The sequence below is a fragment of the Theobroma cacao genome, chromosome 1, assembly GCF_053813885.1.
Source record: "Theobroma cacao isolate CCN51 chromosome 1, ASM5381388v1, whole genome shotgun sequence".
Lineage (NCBI taxonomy): Eukaryota > Viridiplantae > Streptophyta > Magnoliopsida > Malvales > Malvaceae > Theobroma > Theobroma cacao.
Window position 1 is genome coordinate 33,060,227 of NC_142639.1, and position 26,407 is coordinate 33,086,633.

Genomic DNA, 26,407 nt, shown 5'->3' on the forward strand with positions numbered 1-26,407 from the left:
GTTTTCGCCGCCATGGAGAATGGGCCGAGCGCCACGTGTCAGGCTCTTTAAGAACCGCCGCTTATATCTGCTACTTCTACTTTTTCTGTTATCTTCTGTCTTTGGTAATGGCTAACCAATTTGTCAAACGCTTCTTACGCAATCTCTGTAAGTATTTTGCTTCAGCTCTTTTTTTAATCCACCCCTTTATATTTTTAAGAACTTAAATTTCACGCATTCTCATTTCTAATGCAATTGCTTTTTGGGTTTTTGAATGAAAACCAAACTGTTAGTAAAAATCTGAACTTTTGTGCAGTTTTGATGGCAACAGAGTAAGAATTCTTGAAGCTTTACGAGGAAACATTCAATCTTTCTTGTTTTGGTTTTTTTTTTTTTTAATATTGGGTTTTGTTTTTTTGGTGGCTCGGATGCAGACTATACCAACATTTTGATTAAAAGACAGAAACTTTATGGTAGATTTGTGTACGGTATTCTTAACCGGTGTCAGTCACAATGGTCAAAAGCAGACGGAATAAAAGAACTAAATAAAGAGAAAGAGGCAAAAGATGAGGCTCAAGTTTCTTTGAAGCCTGAAGTTAATGAGAAAGCAGGTTATGATACCAGATTATTCAAATATAGTTCCGGTGATGAAGATTATATTGGTGATACCAAGTGGAAATTAGAGCTTGCTTGGCTCACAAAGGCTCTTGAGCCAGCTCTTCAATTGTGTAGGTGGGCTCTGCCAATAGGTCTGTTTTATGTTGATTCATGTCCCATAATCTTGTTAGCTAAATTGATTACCGTGTTTTTTGATTGGAAACTTGAGATCATGAATATACTTATTTAATAACTAGTTATAAAGTTTCATTGCATTTGGAATAGCCATTTGTCACTCTAGTCTTTTCCAATCTGGCTTTGTGGTTAAGAGGGTTGATTGAATTTAATTCGTATATTGCAGGAAATGAGTTAGGGGATAAACCCCCGCCTAGCACTCGATCTGTTTCAGAAATTATATCAAGCATTCAGCGTAGTAAAATTGGAATTGAAGGTTGGAGCTTGAGTGATCTTACCATAGGCCTATATCTTATTTACCTTCGTCAGGCGTCTTTGAATCCATTTGAGGATGTTAAGGGTGTAAAGATCACATCGGATTCAATTGTAATTACTGAACCCTTGTTTTAAGTGCCTCTGCAAAGAGTTTTTTATTTTTCAGATAGGTATGACAAAGAACCTTATTAAGATGGTTTTGTGATGTAGGTCCAAGATCTGATATACCATATTGAATTAGCAAAAGGATGTTATAAGGATAATGCTGCCATCCTCGCAAGGACCAGCATGCTTAGAGAATGCAATGTTTTGAAATTTGTAAAGAACTCCAGTGTAATGAGGCCTGGTTATTATATAGGAATTGATCCACGAAAGAAACTTGTAATATTTGGAATCCGTGGAACTCATACTGTTTATGACCTTATAACTGATATTGTTTCTTCAAGTGATGGAGAGGTCACATTTGAAGGCTATTCAACTCACTTTGGCACAGCTGAAGCTGCTCGTTGGTTTCTTCACCATGAAATGGGAACGATAAGAAAGTGCTTGGAGAAATATGAGGTGGTTAAATTTTGTTGTGTCTGTTTTGCAATATTTTAATTCTGTTTTAGGCTTTTCTGAATACCCCTACCCCTTCCCCTGCCCTCTTCATTCCTGCCCTGCTCCTCCCCTTCTACTGTACTTGCTAATTTTAAACCCAAAGTTTTGTTTTCATAGTTGTAGTGAGCCTAATTCATTTACAGGGATTTAGGTTAAGGCTGGTGGGGCATTCTCTTGGAGCTGCAACAGCTTCTTTACTAGCAATAATGCTACGTAAAAAGTCACAAATGGAGCTGGGGTTTAGCCCTGACATTGTCTCTGCTGTTGGATATGCAACTCCTCCTTGTGTTTCCAAAGAACTTGCTGAAAATTGCTCTGATTTCGTTACAACTATTGTAATGCAGGTAAGCCCAATTCATCTACTTATACATTGTAGAAGCTTCTTTTATTGAAAAATGTTCTTCTATCAAATTGGAGTATCCCAGTTTAGTAGTTTTCCTTGTTGTATATCTTTTGACTTCTTTTTCTCAATGCTTTATGTTTTTCCTTGCATACAGGATGACATTGTGCCTAGACTAAGTACATCATCTCTAGCAAGGCTGAGGAATGAAATTCTTCAAACAGACTGGTAAGCATGCAAATGTTGTCTAATTAACATTTGTATTTTTCTCCTGATGTTTAATTTATGAGACTTGAAACAAAAGAACCTCATGAAAGTAGATGCTTACTTATTGGATAAAAGCATTGTGAGTAGCAGAAATCCTACAAACCGAATTTATCATTGATGTCAGGGGATCATTTTCACAACAAAACAGCTTGCATTTAAATTTCGAACGGCTTGAATATTAGCTAACTTTTAACTCGCTTATTTAGGATTTAAAGTTTTTTCTTTTTTTTTTTTTTTTTGTCATTTTGATGATGTTGAAAAGCAAAATCATTTTGTTTTTCTTTTAATTCTCTTCGGATAAACCTTTAATAGCCAACCTAATCCTGGTTCTCTAAAATAATTGATTACCCTTATATGCTTTGCTTTTAATTTTAAATAATTTGTCAGTTTAAAATAACAAAATGTTACAGTGATGATCATTTTTTAATTGATATGCCCAATTTTTTATGTTTTCTTCCATGTGCCTAATTCCTTGGAATTATATCAATGTCTGAAATATAGGCCAATTGCCTTGTTATGTGAAGGTAATCTGGTTAAGAAAAAGGAAACTTATTATCCTGCTGTTAAATTTTTTTATAACATACATTATGAGTGGTTCAAGTGATGTCAAGAGAAGCAAAATTTATCATTCTTGTTTCTAGAGTTGATTTATGAAAAAAAGGTGGAGAGTGATAGAGAGACTGAAAAGAATAAAAAATCAATATGCAGCTGAAAGGGGCTCAGTCTCATGGTTTCTAAGGCCACGAATTAGAAAGAATGGCTTGTTCTTGGCTATCATTGTTATCCCTACCCAATAAAAATCAATCCTAGCCCTTATAATACATAATGATTACAATGCGCTGACCAGCTTGCAAAGAATGGAGTCAATTAAGAGGAAAATGTTGCTGTTTTTGAGCTGCCCCTGACTGCATTTTGTTAAATGTTTTAGCTGAGGATTGGTGTTTCTTTTCCTAAGGGCTGATGACCCAGAGGATATTCCCCAACTGTTTTTGCTTTGAATGAATTTTTCTTTTCTGACCAAAAAAGAAAGCTAAAAAGACAAAAATCCTTACAAATAAAATCTGCTACAGTATATTGAACCGTGTTGCATTGGTTCTTTGCTATTAAAAGTTCTTTTATAGGTTTTATGAACCATATGAGGGAATTGGGGGCTATTGAACAGTTTGTTTGGCAATATAAGTTGTAATAGAAGTGAAGAGTAAGAGAGAAATTAAGAGAAATGAGTTTGATGCAAATTAAAGTTCTTTCCAAATTTTTGGAGTTAAAAGAAGTGATGCAGTGATTCTATGATGATAGAAGTTTCTATCCACTCAATGTTCATAAACTTGATGCTTATAATTATAGAGCCGCAAAAATTAGAATGATATTCTCATTTCTTTATTTCCAGTTTTGTAGAGCTCTCCTCCTTATGTTATCTAAACAAGAGGATTTGTTGAATATTTTTTATTTCAGTTTCCTCAACAAAAGACACTGTTAACATTAGTGCTTTTATTGAGAAGTGGAGTTTGAGTTCTTAGCCTTTTGTATCTGAGTAAGATCAGGGAACTTTCATGTTCAGAAAGCACTTGTACTGACCGCGTAGGAGTACTTTATGGGGTGAACTTAACCTGTTTGTTTTATCAAGTGTTTTCCAGTTATTCAAAGTTACTGGTTTATTTGTGCATGAATGTAAAATAGTATCTAGAGGAGATGATACAATAAGCTGCCTCAAGCAACTGATCGTTTTCTTATATATTTTAATAATTATTATGTCTTGTATAGAAGTGGTTATTCTTTGTCGGTTTTGGTGTTTCAAGCTGGAAATTAGATGCACATGGAAATTGTGACAATGAGAAGTTTAATTTTATTCATCTGTCTTTACAGGATGAGTGTGGTGGAGAAAGCAGACTGGAAAAACTTAATAGATCTGGTTACAAATGCAAAACAGGTTGTATCCTCTGTACAAGATGTAGCTCGGAAACTTGCTGATTATGCAAATTTCAAAAGCAAGAAAGAATCTTCTGGTAAGTGTAGCGCCCATAATCTAGTTGTAGCACCCAACTATAAATTGTATGTTTTGTTACTTTGAAATCTTCCTTATTTGACAACTGCTGTCAATCTGGTAGGTTTTCTAACCTGCTATATGTGCCTTCAATATTGTTATCATAGTTGACTGCATTCTCTTGCCCATACTTCTTTTCATACTTAATAGGTTTCTGGGAAGGTGAGTAGTCACCTTGGAGAAGGCATGTATAAAAGAACAAGCTTTAATTTGCGAAATTTGTGTCTTTCTTTAACATATGCTGTTTCAATCTATTTGAACAGACAGTCCCATCGAGGAGGAATCAACTTTGGTCCTTTTGGCCTCTAAATCGAAAGCAAATAATGTTGCTGAACTTAAAAAAGATGAAGGTGCCCATGCAGTGCCAGAGGAGTTATTTGTTCCAGGGACTGTTTACTATCTGAAGAGGAATGTAGATAATCATGCTGAAAGCAGCAATAACAGGGGCAGGGAATATTTCAGTCTTTGGAGGAGACATCCAGGTGAACATTTCCAGAGGATAGTGCTCTCAAGCAACTTACTCTCTGACCACAGATGTGATAGCCACTATTATGCTTTACGAGATGTTCTGAAAGGTTTGCCTATGTCCCATGATGGAGGCATTTAGATAGGATCATGCTAAAAGTTTTAACTTTAACGTTCTGTAAATTGTTAATAATCATATGTTCATATTGAGGCAGTTCTATGCATTTTTGCAGAGAAAGGTATAGTGCAGGTGCAATTATACCGCTTGTAATGTGTTCATGTTCCTAAATTTGGTAGAACTAAAATCATTATCCAATTGATCTTTAGTAGTGGAAAAACATATTTCTGAGGGAAAATCTAAAAAAAGAATTCTCTTTTTCTGTTTTCTATGAAAATTTTTCGAGTCATATGCCCTTACGGAAGGGCGTGCTGCCAAGTGCTTAAATTTCCTCAAATGCGACACCCTTGCTAGTAGCCGTACTGTTTGGCGAAGGGATGGCTACTGCAGGTTGCAACAGCCTGCTCCTCTCTCTTTGCTTCAGGGGATACTGGTTCTTGGAGAAATGCTTTTATAGGTACAATCAAGAAGTTGTAATGTGTGCTTGAAAGCGGGTTTGTGACCTGGCCAATATTTGTTACTGGGGGCTGCCTCTAAGGTTACAACCCCAGTGTATCCCCTGCTTTATCAAAAAGCCCTGCCCTTTCTGCGCTGCAGTGAAGTTGAGAAATTCTTCCAGAAATATCCTAGCAGTTGCGCTTGCCTAGCCTGAAACGAATTCGAATGTTAGCATGGAAATTTCTTTTATAATGGAACGTAAGCTATCCAATATATGATAGTATATTTCATACATAATGATCACAAGGTTCCCCACCATTACCTACCTGAAAAAAGGTATGGCTGAGCAGAAATTGGCGGTAGTCAATTGCACCTTAGGCTATATCCTAGGGTGGTGTAGCATCCAAGGTAAAGTAGAAAACCACGCCTGATACGCATGAATATCTATATAAAAAAAAGCTTGGGTGCAGTAAACAATTTTTGCTTAAAGGACACATTTTCCTCAATGTACCAAACAGTAATTTAAAAAAAAAAAAGGGCCTGGATAAAAATTTAAGTAGTATTGACTACACTTTTGGAAGCGTCCTATTTGTTCCTTATTGTGAGAAAAGAGACGTTCAACTCCAAACTGGCCCTTCCGCGTTTGTTGCTTGTCTTCATCTTCAAAGAATGACATTTTTCTTCTTACTTGAGTTGGGTCACTTGTTTGCACCCCAACAAAATTTCTGTGCTTTTCTCTGATATTTTTTAGAGCAAATGCTGGATCGACTTTTCTGGACAAAGAGTGAGGATTTGTTATGTGGAAGGAAACGTTAGGGAATCAGACTTGAACATTATTATATACATATTTTATCATGTTCATTAAGCAACAGGTTTGTCAAGGACTGCACTTTTGGACACATTGCCAACCCATTTCAGAATCATCCCGAAAGTATGTATTATTAACAAAGCATTGGGATAAATTAACTTATATATATATTCTGGTCGGAAGAAAGTTGTGTGTACTTCAAAGGCCAAGATCCAAAGAAAAAATGCTGGAAAATTCATATAAGAAGCAGTGAAGATAAGAGTTGTGGTGGGGCTTTCCATTCTTCATTAGTCAATATACCCAGAAATAATTTCTCAGCTTTGAAGCAAAACCATAACCTGTTTAAATTTTAAAAATGAAACTAGAAACCAACTATTATACACATTCAGACAAAGCTGTAGGACCAGATTTATCCCATTATGACAGGTTACTTTTTTCGGTCAAATAAGTTATTAACTTGTGTCTTAGACTACATCTCATTACCTTCTCCAGGTTGTCTCCACCTGTGATTAACTTTCTTAGCTATAAAGTTTAATCAGTCCATGGTCAAGGCAAAATAAAACCCTCTCCATTAGCTTCCTTGCATAGACATTAGACAACAACAAAACCATCTCTTTCACTTTCAAATTTCTTTCTTTCTTTTTTTCTTCCTTGTGGCTAGCCCCTCTTGCAATGACGATTCGTGGCCCTAACTGTTAAGCTACCTAGAGACTATTGGCCCCTATTTTATGGTTTGGACTTTGAAATCTTGCTCCCTATTCAAAGTACATCCAAAACTTTTATAAAACTTGAATGACTTAAACCGGGCCTCCTAATTACACTTTAAAAAGGGAAAGAAAAAAAAAAAACACAACAAGACTTATATATATAATTGTGAAAATGAAGCTTTCTGCTTGTGTTTCTCAATCATCATGCAACGACATTTTCGTCGCTACTTAAAATGTTTGGGATCGAAATTGATGTTTGAACGTCTAGAGTAAGTCATAACTCACATGAAAGTTAACATCTTAATAACCCCTATTAAATCAAAGCTTTGATAGGGACCTAATCCATGGTGTAGGAATTTAGATCAAATGAATTATATTTAAGCGTGGTTTTTTGTCCGATTCTTGCTATTTTAATAAGAGATGATATATACATATAGAGAGGCCACATTCTCTTAAGACATTATAGGATACAGCTAAAACTTTTTGTATAGGGGCTGTTTCACTTTTTCTGAGGATGCTACCAAATACTTTTGAGCAGCTTGGTTTGGGTTGTAATTATACAGTTCCGACTCCTGCAAAGCTAGCTTCTATGTCGAAAGGAGTCTTTTACTACATTAAGTTTAAGACTCAACATGGCATTCTAGCTTTTTCCATCAACAGAACACAAACTTTAAAAAAAAAAGAGAGATATTATAAATGTGTTAGATACTCGAGGGAATTTTGTGATTAAATTATGGAAGATAAGGTTTCTATTAATTTTGAGACAAGTATGTAGAAATTAAACACTAATTGGAATAAAGAAACCCTAGTTTTCTTGCAATGCATCCATTAACAGGTAGAATGGCCCCATATGCAACGTGTGTGTCGGCTTGACTGGTCTTTACAGGGATGCAAATGTTAGCATCATTCTCCAACATGGTCTTTGTCCATCAACCAAAACTTGCCTTTCCTCCACCAAAGTTTTGCATTGAGAGCTACATAAAACTTAAGCTTGTAGTTTTTCTAATATTTTTTTATTTTGTTCCTGTATTGGTCATTTGAAAAATGTTGGCATTCAAACCACTTGTCATTCGGGGAAGACAAGAAGGGATGGATCACTCAATTTTGATTTGAAAGGATAGAGAGAAAATTCAGGGAGCAAAGCGCCGCTCCAAAATCGTGGAAAATTTTCCCAAAACAGTTGAGACATAATAATGCATGGATGTTGCTAATTGTTGGAATAACATTGCAACATTTCAATGCAGCTTAGCCTTTGTATTGTTTGATGAGGCAAAAATAGTTCTAGTCTCGAGTCTTGGCCTCCCACAGAAAATATTTAATGCACCCAAAAAAACAAAACCCTTAATTACTAAGATGACATAGACCTTTGTTGTCTCCATTAAAAGGTTGTAGGTTGGAAAAAGCACTGAATATAGTAAATAGCAGCCTAATACCTAGTGATTCATTCCTAAAGTTTGAAATGCTTGTTCTGAGTTTTAACTTGACTCGAGGCTGGTGAAGAGATGGATAAAAAGTTATCTATCTTTTTTTCTAATATATATATATATATATTCATTTATATAGTATGGAGTTCAAGCTTTTGTTTAATATATTAAATTATTGGGATATATTGTTTGCAAAGGTAGAAGATTTTATCAAATAATGAGCACTTATTATTGTCTTCTGTTTAATCATTTTTTTAAGTTTAAGCTCACACTACAAATATAATAAAAGAAACATCCTTATCGACACTATTATTACACAGCTTTTTATTTGTGTTTTAAAAATTTTATTATTTAGACAAATTAATATTATAAAAATATCAACAGATAAAGTATTTGTTATTTTTTAAGTGTTTTAATTCAAATTTGATTATAAAGTATTTTAATCTTATTTAATCGAGTCATACAATATATAGTTATAGATTACAAAATAGTCATTAACATCTATAATTAATAATGATTACACAATCATTTTAATTATAAACTTTTCACCGCCTTTGCTTCTTCTTATTCTAATCTCCAAGAAATAGCTCAAGTCACTTCAAATCAAAATATGGAACATTAATTTTACTATACATCATCACATCACCCAAGATTGCAATAAAACAAAATAAAATTCGTACTTAATAATAAAAAAAAATCAATAGTAAAACCCAAGAATAATTTAATTAGTTTGAACAGAGCGAGCCTTGCATCTTTCCTGGTTGTTCTTCTAACATTTTGGTTCAATTTGCCAACAAATTCTGTGTGTTTTTTTCTTTCTTAAAATAAATTTGCTTTATGGGGAGGACCCTTAATTTAACGTTAGCGAGTGGAGGTGACGTGAAGAGTGGGGCCCGCACTTGTAAAAAACAGTGCCCTGACTTCCACTCGTGTGGCGTGTCAACGTCAGAATCAACTGATCGAAGTGTGTGTGCTTTTTTTTGTTAAATGTGCACGTGCACCGCAATCCCGAGGAGTTGTAAATTGTAACGGCTTTGCCTGCCCTTTTCTCTCACCTCTTTTCGGCCTTTACATTTTTGTTTGCATTTTATCAATTACTTTTTCAATTGTTTATGCTTTGCAACCCCCCCGCCCCCGCCCTTTTTGTTTATTGTTCCTTAATTCAGTAAATAAATTTGTTTTCTTTGTTTTAATTTCTGTATGGGATTTGACCCTGCTAGCCACCTACACCTAGCACTTTTATTTTTTTTATGCGAAATTTTAATAGACCAATTATGAAAGGGAAAAATAAAGGAAAATATGAATGCTTATGTCACTTTAATTAATTTCAATATGATGATTTTAGATGATGGGTTTAGATAAAAGCAATTTGGATTTAAACAAAATAGCATTTTGCCGAATCAGTTGGCTACTACAATTTTCATGCTTCATAACAATAAAGAAAAAAAATATAGAACCATCTTTTTTAATCATACAATGTGCTTCTCTCAATATGACTAAATTTTCATTTACGCAGAAATGCAAAGGTTAAAAGAAGGAAAGAGCATGAAAGCATAGTTATCATACCCGAAACACCTTGATGATTAGATGAATTGATTTGATTTTTGATACGAATCGCTTTTTCAATTAGATCGTTTTTTATTTAATTAAAATAAATTCATATTGACCCATTAAATTTTTTTAAAAAAAAAGGATGACTGATTGAGTATTTATTGATGCAAATCAATTAAATATGAAATTTTATAAATTATTTTAAAATCATACCTAACTTAATTTTTATTCAATAATTATTCATAAATTTTACTAAAAATGAGATTTTATATTTTAAAAATAATGATTCAAACTCAGTCTTATAAAACATGAAATATATTAACTACATATATAGCCCAATAAAGAAAACATATGTTGGGCAAAGGTTTAGTATTATAAGTAATTTGCTTCTAAGAATTTGAACGACCTTATCACATTCTTGTTATTACTTTTAGGCTGACAAGCATGCATTATAGAGATTCCATTTAATCAGATAGGTGGTAGCAAATAATTGGTTGCAGCAACACTGCCCGAGAAATTAATCATTTCTTTATCTTATATTGCTGCAGAGTTGTTGTCAGATAAAGCAGATATTTAAGGGTTTCTTTTTCACACGGATAGTTGATCGATCAGAAGCTTCTTTGATGGTGAAATCTTTGGTGAAAATATAAAATATTACTACCAAAGTTTAATTAAAGTGTATTGCCAGCTTTGTGTGCTTAATATATTACGCTGCTTACTCTCATTGCTCTTTTATCTTTCTTTTTTCCTCTCAAAGCAAAAGGAGATTGCTCTTTATCAAACCATCGTGTGAGTGTGTGTGTATCTTTTTCACAATAAAATGTGTAAGTAGACCTCGTAAATATATATGTATATAATTTTGTCGCTTGAATCGATTGATAAGTATGTTTATTAGACAAGAAGTGATTTTGGATTCTAGTTTTATTAGTGACGATCTCTCTCTTGATTAGCCCTTATCTTGAATTATCTCATTATATGATCTTTGTAAAAAGTTTTTACTGATATTAACAGATTATAGAAAATGATTGGCGAAGTTATATACAAGTAATTAAATCTTTTAATTATTTAGCTAATGTGTTTGCAAAAATGGAAGTAGATTGACTTAATCTGTTCGGTGCGTGTTGCTAGTGATCGGATATATGTAGCAAAAATCGACATTGATATACTTGATATATAGAAGTAATTTGCAGAATGTTTGTGTTTTTGTGGTTTCATGAACAAAGGAGTTAGCGTAATTTATTTTATATTATGGAAGATATTTTCGTATTAAGTGTTGTTTAAAAAAAAAAATTTAATTCATTGTTGTGAACTTTGTTGTTGTATAGACTTTTCGTATTAATAAAAATGACTATTTGAAGAAAAGAAAAATATGTTGGTCCTGAAATTCACTAATGAGTAGATGGAGTGATTGAGAAAATAAATGATAATTTGGTGTGTGTAAAAAAGAGTGCAAAATGTATTGGCGAATGTGATGAATCATTTTGCAATAAAAAGGGGAGTTCAACACAGTGCAAAATCTAGGAACAAGATTTGGAATTAGGCAGATGCTCTCTTCTCTTCTCCTCTCCTCTCTTGTTTAAAAAAGAAAAGTTGGTGAAGGGTACGGATTTGTGTATGGAACATGGGTCGCACATTGGAAGATGCATGGTGGGGGCATGTACGTGTACGCCACAGACATTCATCCACGCGGCGTCTCTTTAACTCCTCCCATTTTCCTTTAATATCATTGGCCTTTTTCCCATGGTCTCCCAAGGGAATATACATTTTTTCTGTACCATGCCATGCCATGCCATCTGTGAGTGTTTCATTACAGCTAGCTAGGGAATGTGTTGTTTCATTATTTTATATATTGAATTTAATTTCACGAGAATTAATTTATATAAACTCAACCAAACAAAATCGAAAAAGTAAATGAAAGATTGGTTTAATATATGCAGAAAATTAGAGGTTAACCAGTGACTTTGGATTATGGAATAATGTACATTATTTAAAGGCTTAATGACATTGTAATCCACCTGACCTGAGATCAGTGCGTTGGAATGACAAGAAGACAGTTGAAAGTAGTGTGGATCGTTTCGATATATATTCTTGATTTCATTGTCTTCGAACAAAGAGGCCGTTCCTCGTAGAACTTTAATGATGAGTACTGATCTTGGTAACCTAAACAAAGCACTGATTAATTAAAGTGCTATGTATTACATGGCAAATGGCAATCCCTTTGAATCATGTGATAGCTCATGGAAAAGAGAAAACCAAGGAAAATTAATTAAGAAACACTTGAATAAAATGTGTATCCCTCAACTTTTGTAGACTGTCGACTACATACATGTCTTTGAATGTGGTACTACTTATAATACTTTCCGACACCCAAACATGGTTCAATGCTAAATGTCTCCATATTTTTAAACACGATGAGATGCAAAGTCGGTAAACAAAAGTAAGTTGGTAAATAACTAACGTTTTAATCACACAAAAGCAAAAAAAACAAAAACAAAAAAAGATTTATATATACAGAGAAGAATTAATAATGCTCATTAAAGACTAGGTCTTGATGATTCCATTTCCAGCGGCCGCCAATTATACAAGTCCTGTTGATTCAGCAAACTTATTAAACTAATGGAATATTCAGGTTTACAAATATTTTCTACTTAAATTTATTAAGATATATATATAAATACACCAATTAACACATATAATTTATAGATTATTGTACATATATTCTATTCAACAGTAATGCCCTTACAGACTTGAGTCGTCATTGGAAAGTAACGTAATATCATCACAAGTTTTTAAGTGTAATAAATGACTACTTACAAAAATTAAAATCAACCAAAATTATATGTCATATAATATAATTCTCATTAGTTGGAAGGTATAAAATCATTACTTTTCTTCTAAAATGTAAATAAGATAAGGAAGAAAATAATCTGAATGTCTCTTAAATAATTAGTATTTACTAAGAGTAATGCCTATAATTACAACAGCTCTACAAGCAGGCAATGGAAGATGAAGTATTTGGGTTGGCCTGATTATTCTAGAAAGAAATAAAATAAAATAAAAAAGTCTCTTTGAAACCCCAAAAGGGCCTTATGAGGAGGGGATTTCTTTCGATCATTTGCCATTTTAAATACTATAATTTCAAAGCCGTAACAAAATTTACCAACAGATGAGGGGTTTTTTTTGTTGTTTTATTGCTGCTTTTGAGATTAGTTGAACCCTCCTACATTATTGTCTAAAGGAGATTAATATTTTAATAATCCCCATAAAATCAATTAAAACATGCCTTCTTGTCCCCAAGGATAACTCCTCCTTTTTCCTGGTTAAGTGGCCAACAAGTACACATGTCTTAAAAAGCCATTAATTTCCGATGGTGGGATAATGGCTGCCAATCAGGTCGATGCCATGCACAAACCCCTGTCTATACGTCCACTTCTGTTCTCCAATTCTGCTTATTAGATTAGCCTTGTCATAATCCTATCTTATTTTATTAAAATCTTTCCTTCTTTTTTTTTCTTTTTTTTTTTTGGGGTATTGTGATTGGAAACTTAATTAAGAGTTTGTTTTATGATAGTAGCCCACACCTTTACTGTCAGATATCTTCTTTTTCTTGATAATTTAATTATAAGTGATAGAGTTTAAGTTTCACATGTATATCGAGATATAAATGTCAAATCAATTATTCCAAATATTATTTGATCAAAGAAAAATGCTATATGAAATACTTGATATTTTAGACAATGAAATGAATTCTATTTGTTGACAGGAAATAACTAGTCAATATGTTTCATATTTTAGACAATCAAAGGAACTTTACAACTATTCCTAATTTTAATTAAGTTGGGAGAATAAGAGAGAATAGTTGGGATAATTTCACTTTCAAGTAAAAAACATGGTTTTGGTCTTCAACTTTATGAACATTAATTAGTAACCTTTATAACCTCCGTGACAAGGAAATATATAATCTAAGCAATATTTCAAGCTCATCTCCAAGATTTCTAAAGTCTTAAAAGATGAAAAGCAACAATTTTGTTTTAATGAGGGGTTCACCAAGAAACGACAGAGAGAAGAGGGGGTGTGGAATTGAAGATGCCAAGTTGGGGATGGATGTCATTATTAGGGGTTGGGTGTGGGGCCTAAGGTGCACAAATGGGCAAGGTCTACATGTTGTTGCCTATGTGTGACAGGGGAAAGTGATTAATGATTATATATTAAGATTAGTTAATGATGATAATACTGTATTGCTCGACAAGCCCTGACCTGCTATACTTAAACTAATCAAACACTAGAAAGGAGAAAATGAAGCCCCTCTCTCTCCCTCCCTCCTATTCGTTCTTCCCCTTCCTCAATTGTTGTATTCCAGTGTCACTATCTTTTGTTTCATTCATTTTTGGAATATATGCTTTCTTTTCCTTTTGCTCTCTCATTATCTGTACTTGACCAGTATTTAAGAAGTAATCCACCATTTCATGTCTGAAATTTACAATATATTTGTCCGTAATCAACAGTATTAACATAATCATGGACTTTTGATTTTTGCCAACAAAGATGGAACAGAACAGATACTATATATATTACTATATATTGTTTAATTTCTTTGTTAATTTTGGTAAAAGAACCCCATATCATACTAGTTTGTGCCACTAGAAATCCACATCAAACTTAATTGGATGGTAATTTTGACTTCTAAACAAGCATAATTAAAAAAGTTATATATATTATATGATATCTGGTCGAATGAATAAATAAGTATATTCATTGTATTATTTTTATTAAATTTAAAATATTTATATGTAAGTAAGTCTTCAAGATTTATCCACGTAAATAAATTCCTAGCATCAAATTAGGAATATATATGATATTTTTAACCATGGGATGTTTCTAATCATAGGAAACACCTAAGTCCATTTCCATGTGGATCATAGCAAAGGAGAGGGACCCTTATTTCAAACCTATAGATTGTAATCATATCTGGAGTAGGAGTAGGAGTAGGAGTAGGGCAGGGACCTCTAATTAATGCCATATATAAAATCTTTCAAATCACCAAAATGAGACAATTCCCTCCTAAGAATTTCTTATTCATTTTGTTTTTGGGATAGAAAGGAGTGTGACTATATTTAATCTCCAATCAAGTTGATATTTGTGCTACTGTCATCAGCTACCTGATCAACTACCTCTGACTGAACCTTCCTCTGATTGGCATATTTAACTAATGAGCCACTCATGCGTGCTGCAAATTTGAGATCATATTATTAAAAAGTGATCTCCACATGTTAGAAGGGTTCAGTTAAACTGCCAATACCAATTGGTTCTTATTTGTCCTAGATATTGTTTGCCCCATTTTCAATTCTTTTTCTTCCTATGAATTAAATTGTAACCTTTGAGTGTGCACAGTTTACAGTGATAATGGGAATCTGGATAATTCAATTCAAAGCCAGCATGACCATGCTTGAGATCAGAGACAGAGAGTAAAACTAGTATAAAGTTTTAAATCCCAAGACAAGCTTAATTTAGATGAGATCAGGGTTCAGGACCTATATATATATATCTCTGTAGCATGCAGAATGTCAGGATAGTTGCTGAAATTGAGTTGTTCTCGATCACATATAACATTCACAGCAATAGCATATATTTTATGGTGTAGACTCAGAGGATAAGCCTCCAGAAGGCCCCCTAAAAACTAAAAAGTTAATACTAAAACAGAATCTTATCCCCCGAATTACGAATTAAAAGAAGAAGAGTTTTCAAATTCGAAACCCAAGTATTTTAATATTGTCAGTAGTATTTGTTTCTGTGACATGGGTATGCTGTTGGCATATTATTAATTTATTGTCCAGTAATTTTCGACCTATTTCATAGCTTAATTAAAGAAATTCAAGCAAGGGAAGAGAAGATGAAGGTCTACAAGTGAGAATAATACACGCAATGAAGTAACAAGTTGGGTGATGGATGGAATGTTTATCTCAATGCTCAATTTAATCGCATCTGACCCATTGCCAGCTCTATCTTTATATACACGACAATTAATCTGAGCTGCTCCTACAATGTGTCTCCCAGTTAAACTTAAAACACCATATAGCTGAAAGGAAAAGTCAAGACGCAAAAACAAACAAATTAAATTACTTGACAAGTTCGTCTACGGTAATTCTCCGCCTGTTGTTATATTACAAAGGAAACAAATTGAAATCACTCAGGGAAAACAATTAATGGCAAGTGCTTTAAACTGTATGTTTTCCCCTTTAATTAATTGCTTTTTTAACCTGTTAATTACCCTGGAATGCTTAAATCTTCTTTCACTCATAGGTGATCAGGGTACACCCAACAAAAGCACTTGCAGTTATCAGAGAAGAACCAAACAAAACCATAAAATAACTAGTAATAAATCCGATCATCAATTGCAAAACAAAATGGCTTTGGTTTATGCTAGCTCTTTTGTCGTATAAGGATACGAAATGGAATCTCATTTGAGGGTATAAAAATTGGATGAAAGGGGCGCAAGAGGGGTTTTAAAAGGAAAAATAAAAATATATGTAGCCCAATAAGGGGACCAAATGTAATAAAGAATTGATTATTAAATGATCCACCTCCCTCTTCCTCTGGTGTTTATAAGCCCCTGGTGGTAATGCTTGCTTAAAGTTCTCTCTAAGAACAGAAGGAAAATAAACCACTAAAATACCCCTCCCAAACAAAACAAAAAAAAAGATGACAGGTTCTGGTTCCCCTTGTGGTGCCTGCAAGTTCTTGAGAAGAAAATGTGTTAGAGGCTGTGTTTTCGCACCTTATTTCTGCCATGAACAAGGTGCAACCCATTTTGCAGCCATCCACAAGGTTTTTGGTGCAAGCAATGTCTCAAAGCTGCTTGCTCACCTCCCTGTCAGTGACCGCTGTGAAGCTGCGGTCACAATCTCTTATGAAGCTCAAGCTAGGCTTCAAGACCCCATTTATGGCTGTGTTTCACATATCTTTGCTCTTCAACAGCAGGTTTTGTGACCCCTTTGACCTTGTTTAAGTAAATCGATGATTTGAAACCCTAATTTGCGTTTAGATAGAGATCTGATATCAATCTACCATTGCTTTCTTGGTTTCAAATTCTACAGGTTGTCAATCTACAGGCACAACTTGCTTCCCTTAAGGAACAAGCAGCTCAGAGCATTCTTAATGGCTCTGTTAGTGAAAACCCTAATGGCAAATACTATGGAAAGATTCCTTCTCACCTCCAAGATGTTCAAAGTTGGTTTCACCCAGATAATCCAAGCATGGCACCACAATTTAATCCCAACCTCTCCAATCATCCCAACGCAAATTCGTACTGTGAGACTGGGTTTTTGGATCCAACCTCTTTAGGGAATTATGAAAATTCAGTCATCTCATCAGGAGAAGATGCCTCATTTACCACAACTACTTTCGGGGAGACTCCTCATTCAATGTCTTCCTTTGACATGCAAACAAACAACAGACAATGGACATTCCAGGATGTCGATGATCTTCAATCAATGGCCTTCGGCTATGCTCAACAATCATGAGATGAGGGGATCAAGAGTACTCAGCAAAAGAGATTTATAAACCGGTGAAGACGACATTCGACCTTCCAGTTTTGAATTGATGTTGCATATCTTGAAAACATGCACTTTTGTTGCTATAAATAAAAGCTAGGAACCCTAGGAAATGTTCATACAATCGGAAACCCTAAAATCTACCCTACTATTGTTTTCCATAATCTAGTGCAACCTTGGATATTGATAGAATTATAGTGTATTTCTCTCTCTTACAGAACTGGAGAAATTCTGGTTTTGTTTGAGCTAATTTACCTTGTTTAATGACCTAGTAAGGGCCTCAATTTTTGACCTAATAAATTACAGTTACCTAGATCCTTTTTACACACTTGTCCTTTATGAACCTTCTTATTTGTTGGTTCAGAACAATTTACCAATTGGTCTATTTAATGGATTTGATTCAAGATTAAAGCATTTGATCTAAGTATCCTACACGTTAAAATGTTTATCATTTAGCTTAAGTTTAATTATTTACTCTGTTTATTTGCAAGAAAATCACTGAGGTGCAGAGATATAGGTATTTCTTTTTTTTTTTTTTGGGGGTCAAATAAAAGGGCTATTTCTTTTGTTGAAGCTATAGACTGAACGGTGCAACTTGACTTGTTTATTACCTCGTGTATACTGTCATATAACTTGGAATTTTTGCAGCTTGATTCTAGTATCAAGGAAATTAAAACTCCCTTTTCCCTTTCAAGAATAGTACTATAGAGCTCAAGAGACAACAAATTTTATCAAAGATTAGAAGGTCTGAAATTGTATTTGTGTTAGGAGAATAAGCATAACGAAATACCTCATTTTCATTAAAATACTCCCGATTATGATCCCAAGAGAAATTTTAGATTATTAATGGAACCTAACTTTGGTCTCCACCCCAGGTTGTTTCACTTTCAATTCTTAATTCCCTGCTTTTCCCAATATTTGATTTGGTGATTCTTAGGAAACATTTCACAATCTGAACTCACATTGTTCCCCCCCTCCCAAAAAAAAAAAAAAAAAGAATGATGATTATAGCTTCTGGTGCATATGCTATATTATCTGAATCTCTTAACTAATGCTTTAAATCTTACTTATGACTCATGACCAATAATATTAGCGTTGTTATACGTGAGGTTGTTTACTCCATATCTTAACCTTTCTGTGTGGATTTACAATATTTATATTGTTTGCAAATGCATTTTTCAGGGCAAAGCAGATTTTTTTGACTTGTCATATGGAATAAATTAAGCAATGAGTGCAATTTATCTGATTCTTCTTCTACTATAGTTTACTTGAAATTTCCTTTCTATCATTATAGCAGGATGAAGAGAGAAGGTAGAAGTGTGAAAAATATCTAAGCTTATTAATTACTTCATGGAATTACTTAAACTTGCAGGTTGCCATACTGACATTTTTGGTGAGTATAGTGTCCCTTGTTGGGGAGAATGCAAAGAAAGTAATTCGCATTCTACCAGAAAGCAGTGTTTGAGTTGAAGGGTGAAGGAATATGAAGACAAATTTCGGTTGTCAAATCATTTAGGAAGTCTCTTGCTAAATGCACTGTAAAGTCCTTATTTCCATATTACTTATCAGGAAAGCATTTGGCCAAAATCAGAGATATGATCAGTCAGTGCAAGTCTGATGTTTACCAAAATTTTGATTATGATGAAATATATGATAAAATGGCTAGAGTATTATACTGCATTTGAATTGCAAATCTTGAACGAAGTAGACCTGACCACTTGTTTTCTTGCTCACCATACACTAAACAACAACATCATAATTATTAGCAGATCATATATATATATGTATATATATATCCTTTTGTTTTAATATTTTCCATTTTTGGAAAGCATGACCGGGGCCTATATCATATTTTTGTGTAGATTTTCATTGATAGAATTCAGTGTTCATCAAGATGCTGATGTCATTTTATATATTTATTTTTTCTTCTTAAATGATCTAATTGTAGACACCATTCATATATGTTGTTGAAGAAGCATTGTAGTGACTCAGGATCAATAATTTATATTGTTACCCTTTTAATACAAGGTTCAACTCTCTTGTTGCCACATGATCACAAAGGAAAGGAGTGTTTGCCATTTCTTGGATTGATTTCCTCCTCTTTCTTTTGCAATATTGTTTGAATTGGCTAACACCGCGGAAACAAGAGTGGTACTGATTAGGTATTCAATCAGGTTTCTACAAGCCAAGAGAAGTAGATACATTAACAAAAAATGTCACTACAATTAATTAATTAATGACCTGGCCTTTCAAGTAGCTCGAAAGGCTTTGTTGAGGGTATGTACAAAACACTGGCAATTTATCTATTTTATCATGCCTGCACCACCCCTTGAGTCCGTATGTTTTTGAGCTCATAACACCAAATTTGACAATGCCAATATGCCTTCTATTTATACTGGAACAGAAACCAAATTTATTGAAATTTGAAGGGATACCAACTTTTAATTTTAATTTATTAGTCAAACCCGATTTGTATATATAGTTGAAATTTCTTTAAAAATTGCAAATGCATCAAGCGCATTATGTAATTAAAAAAAAAAAAGCAATTTTAGGAATTGCATTGCCCAAAAACGCTAGAAAACTATATATTAACTAACTTTGATCTTGTGCAATGCATGAGACATCAACGTATATGAATTTTTAATTTCAAAAAATTATAATTAAAAACACTTTAAAATAGAAATATATAATCATTACGGATATTATTAAATTTTAATATTGCATTACTTTTTTGTATATATTACCTTAGAAATCATAATGAAGTATTCAAAAACATGGGTTAATGTTATTTGGAAAAGCTACTACATATTCTAAGTGAATGATTACTATTTTACTTAAAAAATAAAATCTATTCCTTCTATTAGTGTTTCATTTACAATTGTATAATACAAAAAAAATAAAAAAAATGCACATTTACACGAGGGTAAAGCATTGCTGCACATATTAACACATCAATATACTTTATCAAGTAATCTTGTACCTTATTATATATATATATATATATATATATATATATATTTTATGATTTCCAAAAGCTTGCACATGACATCCAGTACAAATATGATTGATCTCCATATTACTTTTGGGTTTCTTTTCCCCCATCTCACAAGAACTGCAGCAGGCCCAACTAAAATTATAACTAGGTAATTAAAGATTGGGCCGTTTCTAAATGGCTTAAAACTATTAATTAATCTGGTTTTGCTACGAAACAGACTCTAAATTGGTCTTAGCAACCTTGTGATTGTCTCAAGCTATGAACTCGTAATTTATCTGAAATGAATTTAAAAACAGCTCTACACCTCCTGAATCCTGATGATTGGATGCCTAGTGCTTATTTCACCTCTAATATAAGTCAGAGGCTGGATGGTCAACTTTCTTTCATTATCCGATCCAAGTTTATTAATTGTTCACAACATGATCATATACTATCTACAAGGAAGCATGATTATATGGAGCTGCTTGTAAAGACAAAACTCTCCAACTGATATCATCCATTACTGGACCCCACAATCAACGGTTATGATTACGCCCACGTGTGTGTGTGTGCAAATTTAGTAGTCAAAATTTGAGTTTGAAAATAGATTCATAACTCCAAGAAGACGTGTATGTGACCCTCGTTGCTTTTCTTATGCTGAGTCCAAACTCCAAACTCCAAACCGTTCCTTTCGTTTTTTGTGTTTTGTTTCGAATTGTTTAATCCCCATATAAGACAATCATTCGTGTTTATCTCTAGTATTAAATAAACACGTCATCAACAGTCCCATGTCATGTGAATAAAAATTAAATTTCTAAATCCTCATTATACATCCTTGACCATACCTTAATAATCTACACACTTTTGACAAAGATTGGAGTTGGAAGTGTTTGTCACGGTTCTAACTTTGCCACTTAAATATTTATAACATGGGGTTCCTGTCCTTTAAGAATTAGACTCTGTCAAAGAAACAGACCATACTCTCTTTGTATCTTTTCAACTCTTTTAAGCATATTTTATATGTAATAATTTATATTGTTTCGTACTAAAGTTGTGTTTTTCCTTGTGTTTCTTTAATGTGACAGCTTTTTCCACTTCCTTGAGCTCACATTCAACTAATCATCACTCACCTCCAATTTAATTATTCAGTCTTTGGAATAATTTAACTTTTTCTTAGTGCGAGTAATGGAGTCCAACAAATGCATTCTAGACCTTAATATTCTTGGTTTTTTTTTTTTTTTTTTCTAACGCAAGAATAGACAAAAGTATGAAAGTGACTACTGCCGCTTGACTGGGTTTGATTAATTAATTAATGGTAAAGATTTTTATGGCAGGGTAATGGGCTCGAAGAGCTTGACATTTGATTAATCCCCCAATGTGTAGCCTGATTGCTCAAATTATTTATTCTCTTACATGCTTTTTATTTTTTATTTTTTTTGGGCGTTGTTTTAGGTTTTAAGTTGGTTCAATGACAACTCTGGCAATTATGGCTTCAATGGTAGCAACAACCAAGCCGGATATTGTTGGAAAATGTTACACAACAGAATCTCAAAGGAGGATTAGAAGACCAATTTATTATTGCTAAATTGTCACAAATAGTATGCTAGTGAAAATAGGGTGATGGAGCATGAGACGGGAACTAGCAGGGGCGAAGTTAGTCAATTTTTGTTGGGGGGGTCAAAGACGAAAAGAAATAAAAGTTAAAAATTTTTAAAACTAATATGTTGAATTTAACCAACGATCAAAAGATTCATAATAAATAATAATTTTATATAACATGTAAATAAAAAAAACTTATAATAGTTATCTAAAAAAGTTGTGTTCGACGATGTTAATTAGATTCAAATTCATCAATTATTGACTCTGTAGTAAAAATACTAGCAATGTCTTTTTTAATGTAAACAACTAAATTTTCTGCAATAAACTAATCATCTATTTTGTTTCGGAGTCTTGTTTTCATAATTTTCGTTGCTAAAAATAATTATATTTATATTTAAACTTAAAAAATAAAACATAAAACTATAATGAATAAAATGTAAATAATTAAATACGAAATATAAAATTTCACATAATAGTTAAATAATATAAATAGAAAAAAGGTAAAAGAAAACTTTACCTCTTCTTAATTTTACACAATAGTGGTGGGTGATTTTTGTCTTTCTTTATCCAAACTCACAAGCTCATGAATCTCTTTTGAAGAATAAGGTATGTTTTAATGGTAAGTTACAAGAAAAGAAAAATAAAAATAAAAAGACACACAAGAAAAGAGAAAAAGAAAAAGAGAAAGAGGTGTAGAAAAATTTAAATTAGGATAAAGTTAAGTAAGTTTGTGAGGTTATTTTATTTTTTTATTTATATTAATTATTAAATAAAAAATTTATTTTGAGTGGGTTATTAATAATATATAATAAATAAAAATTTTCAAAAATTTTGAAGAGCCTTTGATAAAATATATATAAAAAATAAATATTTTTAAAAATTTTGGGGGGCCCGTGTTGGCTTACCCTCCGCCCCTAGGAACTAGGTCGCTCTCTTGTGACGGTATGCACTCTCTTGATGATAAGAATCAGTACAAAGAGGTTGTATTGCATGTTGCCCCACAACATACCAACAAGTCCACTCACCCACTCTACACCTTGCTAACTTGAAAGTTAATTAGAAGGTATAAACAGTAACAAAATTGATACCTTCCTCACCCAATTAGTTATAAATCTTAAATAAAAATTTAAAATCTTTTCCTAGGAAAATGTAAGTAACAAAGGAGCAATTGAAATTGATTTTTTTTTTTTTTACTTTTGATTATCCAAAAGGACAAGTACGACCAACTATAATAGGTAGGATTTTCCAAACATAGCGAATAATACAATTTAAGGTTTGTAATTCAATTCATTTGAGCTGGCAAACTTATAAAGGTGCTTTTCTTTAAAAGTTTTAAAAGCATTTTGATCATTTTTATTAAAATATTTTAAAAATACCTTACTTATTTTAATTATACGTGAGGCTATCAAGAATCATTATTAAATTTGACACTTTTATCGATGAAATTTTTCATCGATAAAGGTGCAAATTTCATCGGTAAATTTAAATATCGATGAATTATCAATGAAAAATTTCATCGATAAAGGCCACTTTGTCAATATTTGAATATTCAGTCAGTATGTTTAGTCGATAAAGCATTGACTCTGGTAGAGCTTGTTATGGTCGATATTGGGTGACATTTGTTAGTGAATTTCGTTGGTATTATTTCGACGGATTTTCCAACAGAATTGTCGATGGAATTGAGAGTTTCGTACAGTGTTAAGTTTTCGATAATGACATGAAATACGAAATAAAATTTTAAAAAATGAAAAAAACAAATACAAATACAAATAATGAATAATTTTAAATATTGCAACATAATTAATTTTTTAATTAATAAAAGTAAGAATTCAAAATTCGAAAAAGAAAGTAAGAATACAAAGAGTATTATTTTTATTACAATCAATAAAAAAATACAAATAAAAAGGTACAACTTTATTAAGAATACAAATCTATCTACTAGTATCATTTCATGGTCGCACAACCCCATTATTAGATGGGCCTGCTAACTACTTTGATGAAGATTTGATATGGGCAACTGACTGCATCATGCATTGGAGGATCTGTTGGACGCTCGACTCTAAGTTTATTAAACAATTCTCCATCTGGTGCACATTTTCCTTTAATGCCTTTTAGATCTTGAAATTTTCTAGAGAATCGACGCTTAACCTAGTGATTAGCATGAGTCTTCAACTTCATTGCCTTTTGTTCTCATTGTATTTATATGTATTTTTATCCATTATGATTACATTGAAGGGAATGGTCTTTTCAATGTAATCATTTTTTATAAGGGAGCTTTAGAGTTAGAATACCCAATCAAATATGGTTACATCGAAAAGACCATTCCTTTCAATGTAATCAAAATGGATAAACAACCATACAAGTACTATGAGAACCGAGGGCAATGAAGTTGAAAACTCATGCTGATCATTACATTAGGCATCAAAGAAGACCATTGGAAGATAGGCATACACTTATTTTGTTTTAGAATAAAGTTATCAAATATTAACACAATAAACTTGCTTCAAACAACAGATAATAACATACATAAACAACCATTTAATTTATTTTAATTTTTTATTAGTCAAGCATTGAAGGTACGTATTATAAAACTACCAATTTGTTTAGCTTTTATCATATCCATGTGTAGGGGCAAGTTTAGAAAATTTTCTGAGTGGTGTCATAATTAAAATAATAACAAAAATAATTAAAAAAATTTTAATTAAGGAACCAACTTAAAAAAGGAATTTAAGGAACCAACACTGCAAGGGTAGAAACTTCTTCCAATCCTCCCTCAAAAGTCAGTCAGGCATCACCCTTCATGGAGATACTTTACAATTTGATGATGAAGGTTGATGGCATAAATTAGCAAGCTATAGTAGAAAGTCACAAGGATTAAAGAGTTTCTATTTGCAACAAGATATTCTCGAGATGAGAGTGAACGACAACAAGTTTAAGTTGAGGGTGAGCTTGAACCATAGCAAGCTAAAGTTGAGGGGGAGCCTAAATCACAACAAGTTGAAGTTGAGGGGAAACCTGAACCATAACAAGTTGAGGCTGAGGGGGAACCTGAACCAGAGCAAGTTAAAGCTAAGAATGAGGATGAAGATGAGTTTCCAAATTCAAATAATGAAAATGAGATCAATAGGGCACAAATCCATGTTAACTTTGACAAAACAACCCTTTATGATTTACATCTTTATAGAGATCCAAATCTTGGCCTATTGTACCTACCAGCACCTCCCAACACTACAAAAAAACAAGGCATTATCGACAAAAATTTTCATCAAAATTCCATTGGTAATAACGTGACCGGTAATGAGAAATCTATCGATGATGGAATATTTCATCAGTAACTTACCCACGAAGTATTTTGTCGGCAATTAGATCGGTAATGGGTTCGATCCATCGGTCGAGTTTTAGTTGATAATGAGAGAAATTCGTCAATATTACTAAAGTAAATTTTCGTCGGTAAATTGTTTTTCTCAAATTAAAACTTATATTAACAATATAAACTTTGGCTTTTATATTTGAGAAATGATTTGTAAAAGCCAAAGTTATGGTTTCCTACAATGGCCAAAGAAATCATGGCAATCTCAACTTTAGATCTAGACAACCCCATTTTTTCAAGATAATTTAGAAAAGATCACTCGCTAGGTTTACGTAATCAATAGCATTCCTTATAATTACTTTAAAAAAAAAAGAGTTTTTTGGATGTAAAGTTGATGAGGCTGCTTGATGCTCATCTATCTGGCGACCATAGGAAGCCATATAGCTTTAGCTTTTGCAGAGTATTACTTTATATTAAAACCAAAGCTTAGATTGTTAATCTAATTTTTAATTAACTAATTTGTGTACCACATAACTTTCAGTTGTAAACCAAGTCACGTAACCACCTCTTTGTCATACGAAACTTTAATTTATCAGAAGTCGAAAGAATACATGAAATAAATATAATATTATATAATGTTACTATTTAACTAATTGCTTAATTACTTATAATACTAAACTGTAAATATTTTTAAACTTAAATTACTAATTTAGTTAACTAATTTGTATAACTAAATCCTAAATTTAATTATATAATTAAATTATACGTTAACAGATGTTAACACAAATACCAATTGACAACAAAATCCAACTTATAACACATGTAATTGCTTAATTACTTATAACACATTACATTACTTAATTAGATAAATTATTTAATTAACTCATTAATTAACATCTTAATTTATGTATATATTTAAAAATAATATAATACTACTAATTTAGTTAATTGCTCAATTATCAATACATAATTATTCATAATTAGTTAAATTATGTAATTACTTCCCTAAATCCTTAATTAATTTAAATAAATAAAATATTATCTAATATTATTTTGCTAATTTATTTCTTAATTACTTATAATACATTACATGATTCTTTATTAATTAAATTATTTAATTAACTCATTAACACCCAGTAGTGGAGGCAGACGGGTGGTGGCCGCCACCCCTCAGTTTTTATTTTTTATA

General features: G+C 32.5%; 2 protein-coding genes across 3 annotated transcripts; both read left to right on the plus strand.

The window, feature by feature from the left end:
• Position 1: 1 nt before the first annotated feature.
• Positions 2 to 4,998, plus strand: LOC18613178 (alpha/beta-Hydrolases superfamily protein). The gene is made up of 8 exons (XM_007050281.3): positions 2 to 147; positions 414 to 728; positions 938 to 1,137; positions 1,237 to 1,587; positions 1,770 to 1,970; positions 2,124 to 2,194; positions 4,097 to 4,236; positions 4,538 to 4,998. The coding sequence occupies exons 1-8, from the start codon at positions 108 to 110 to the stop codon at positions 4,879 to 4,881; spliced, it is 1,662 nt and encodes a 553-aa protein (XP_007050343.3). The 5' UTR covers positions 2 to 107; the 3' UTR covers positions 4,882 to 4,998.
• An 11,434-nt stretch (positions 4,999 to 16,432) lies between these two features.
• LOC18613179 (LOB domain-containing protein 29-like) lies at positions 16,433 to 18,972 on the plus strand. Of its 2 annotated transcripts, XM_088810040.1 has the most exons (3): positions 16,433 to 16,763; positions 16,880 to 17,349; positions 18,708 to 18,972. In XM_088810040.1, the coding sequence occupies exons 1-2, from the start codon at positions 16,485 to 16,487 to the stop codon at positions 17,303 to 17,305; spliced, it is 705 nt and encodes a 234-aa protein (XP_088666166.1). In that variant the 5' UTR covers positions 16,433 to 16,484; the 3' UTR covers positions 17,306 to 17,349; positions 18,708 to 18,972. The 2 variants fall into 2 exon arrangements, with proteins under 2 accessions (XP_088666166.1, XP_017973502.1); XM_018118013.2 differs by lacking the exon at positions 18,708 to 18,972 and having other exon boundaries at positions 16,880 to 17,710.
• Positions 18,973 to 26,407: the final 7,435 nt, after the last annotated feature.

Bases quoted from the DNA above. Each gene is read 5' to 3' on its own strand.
- LOC18613178 (XM_007050281.3), top strand. From the start codon at position 108: ATGGCTAACCAATTTGTCAAACGCTTCTTACGCAATCTCT. The intron at 1,588-1,769 runs GTGGTTAAATTT...ATTCATTTACAG, and splicing joins AGTGCTTGGAGAAATATGAG to GGATTTAGGTTAAGGCTGGT. The intron at 4,237-4,537 runs GTAAGTGTAGCG...CTATTTGAACAG, and splicing joins AAGCAAGAAAGAATCTTCTG to ACAGTCCCATCGAGGAGGAA.
- LOC18613179 (XM_088810040.1), top strand. From the start codon at position 16,485: ATGACAGGTTCTGGTTCCCCTTGTGGTGCCTGCAAGTTCTTGAGAAGA. The intron at 16,764-16,879 runs GTTTTGTGACCC...CAAATTCTACAG, and splicing joins TCTTTGCTCTTCAACAGCAG to GTTGTCAATCTACAGGCACA.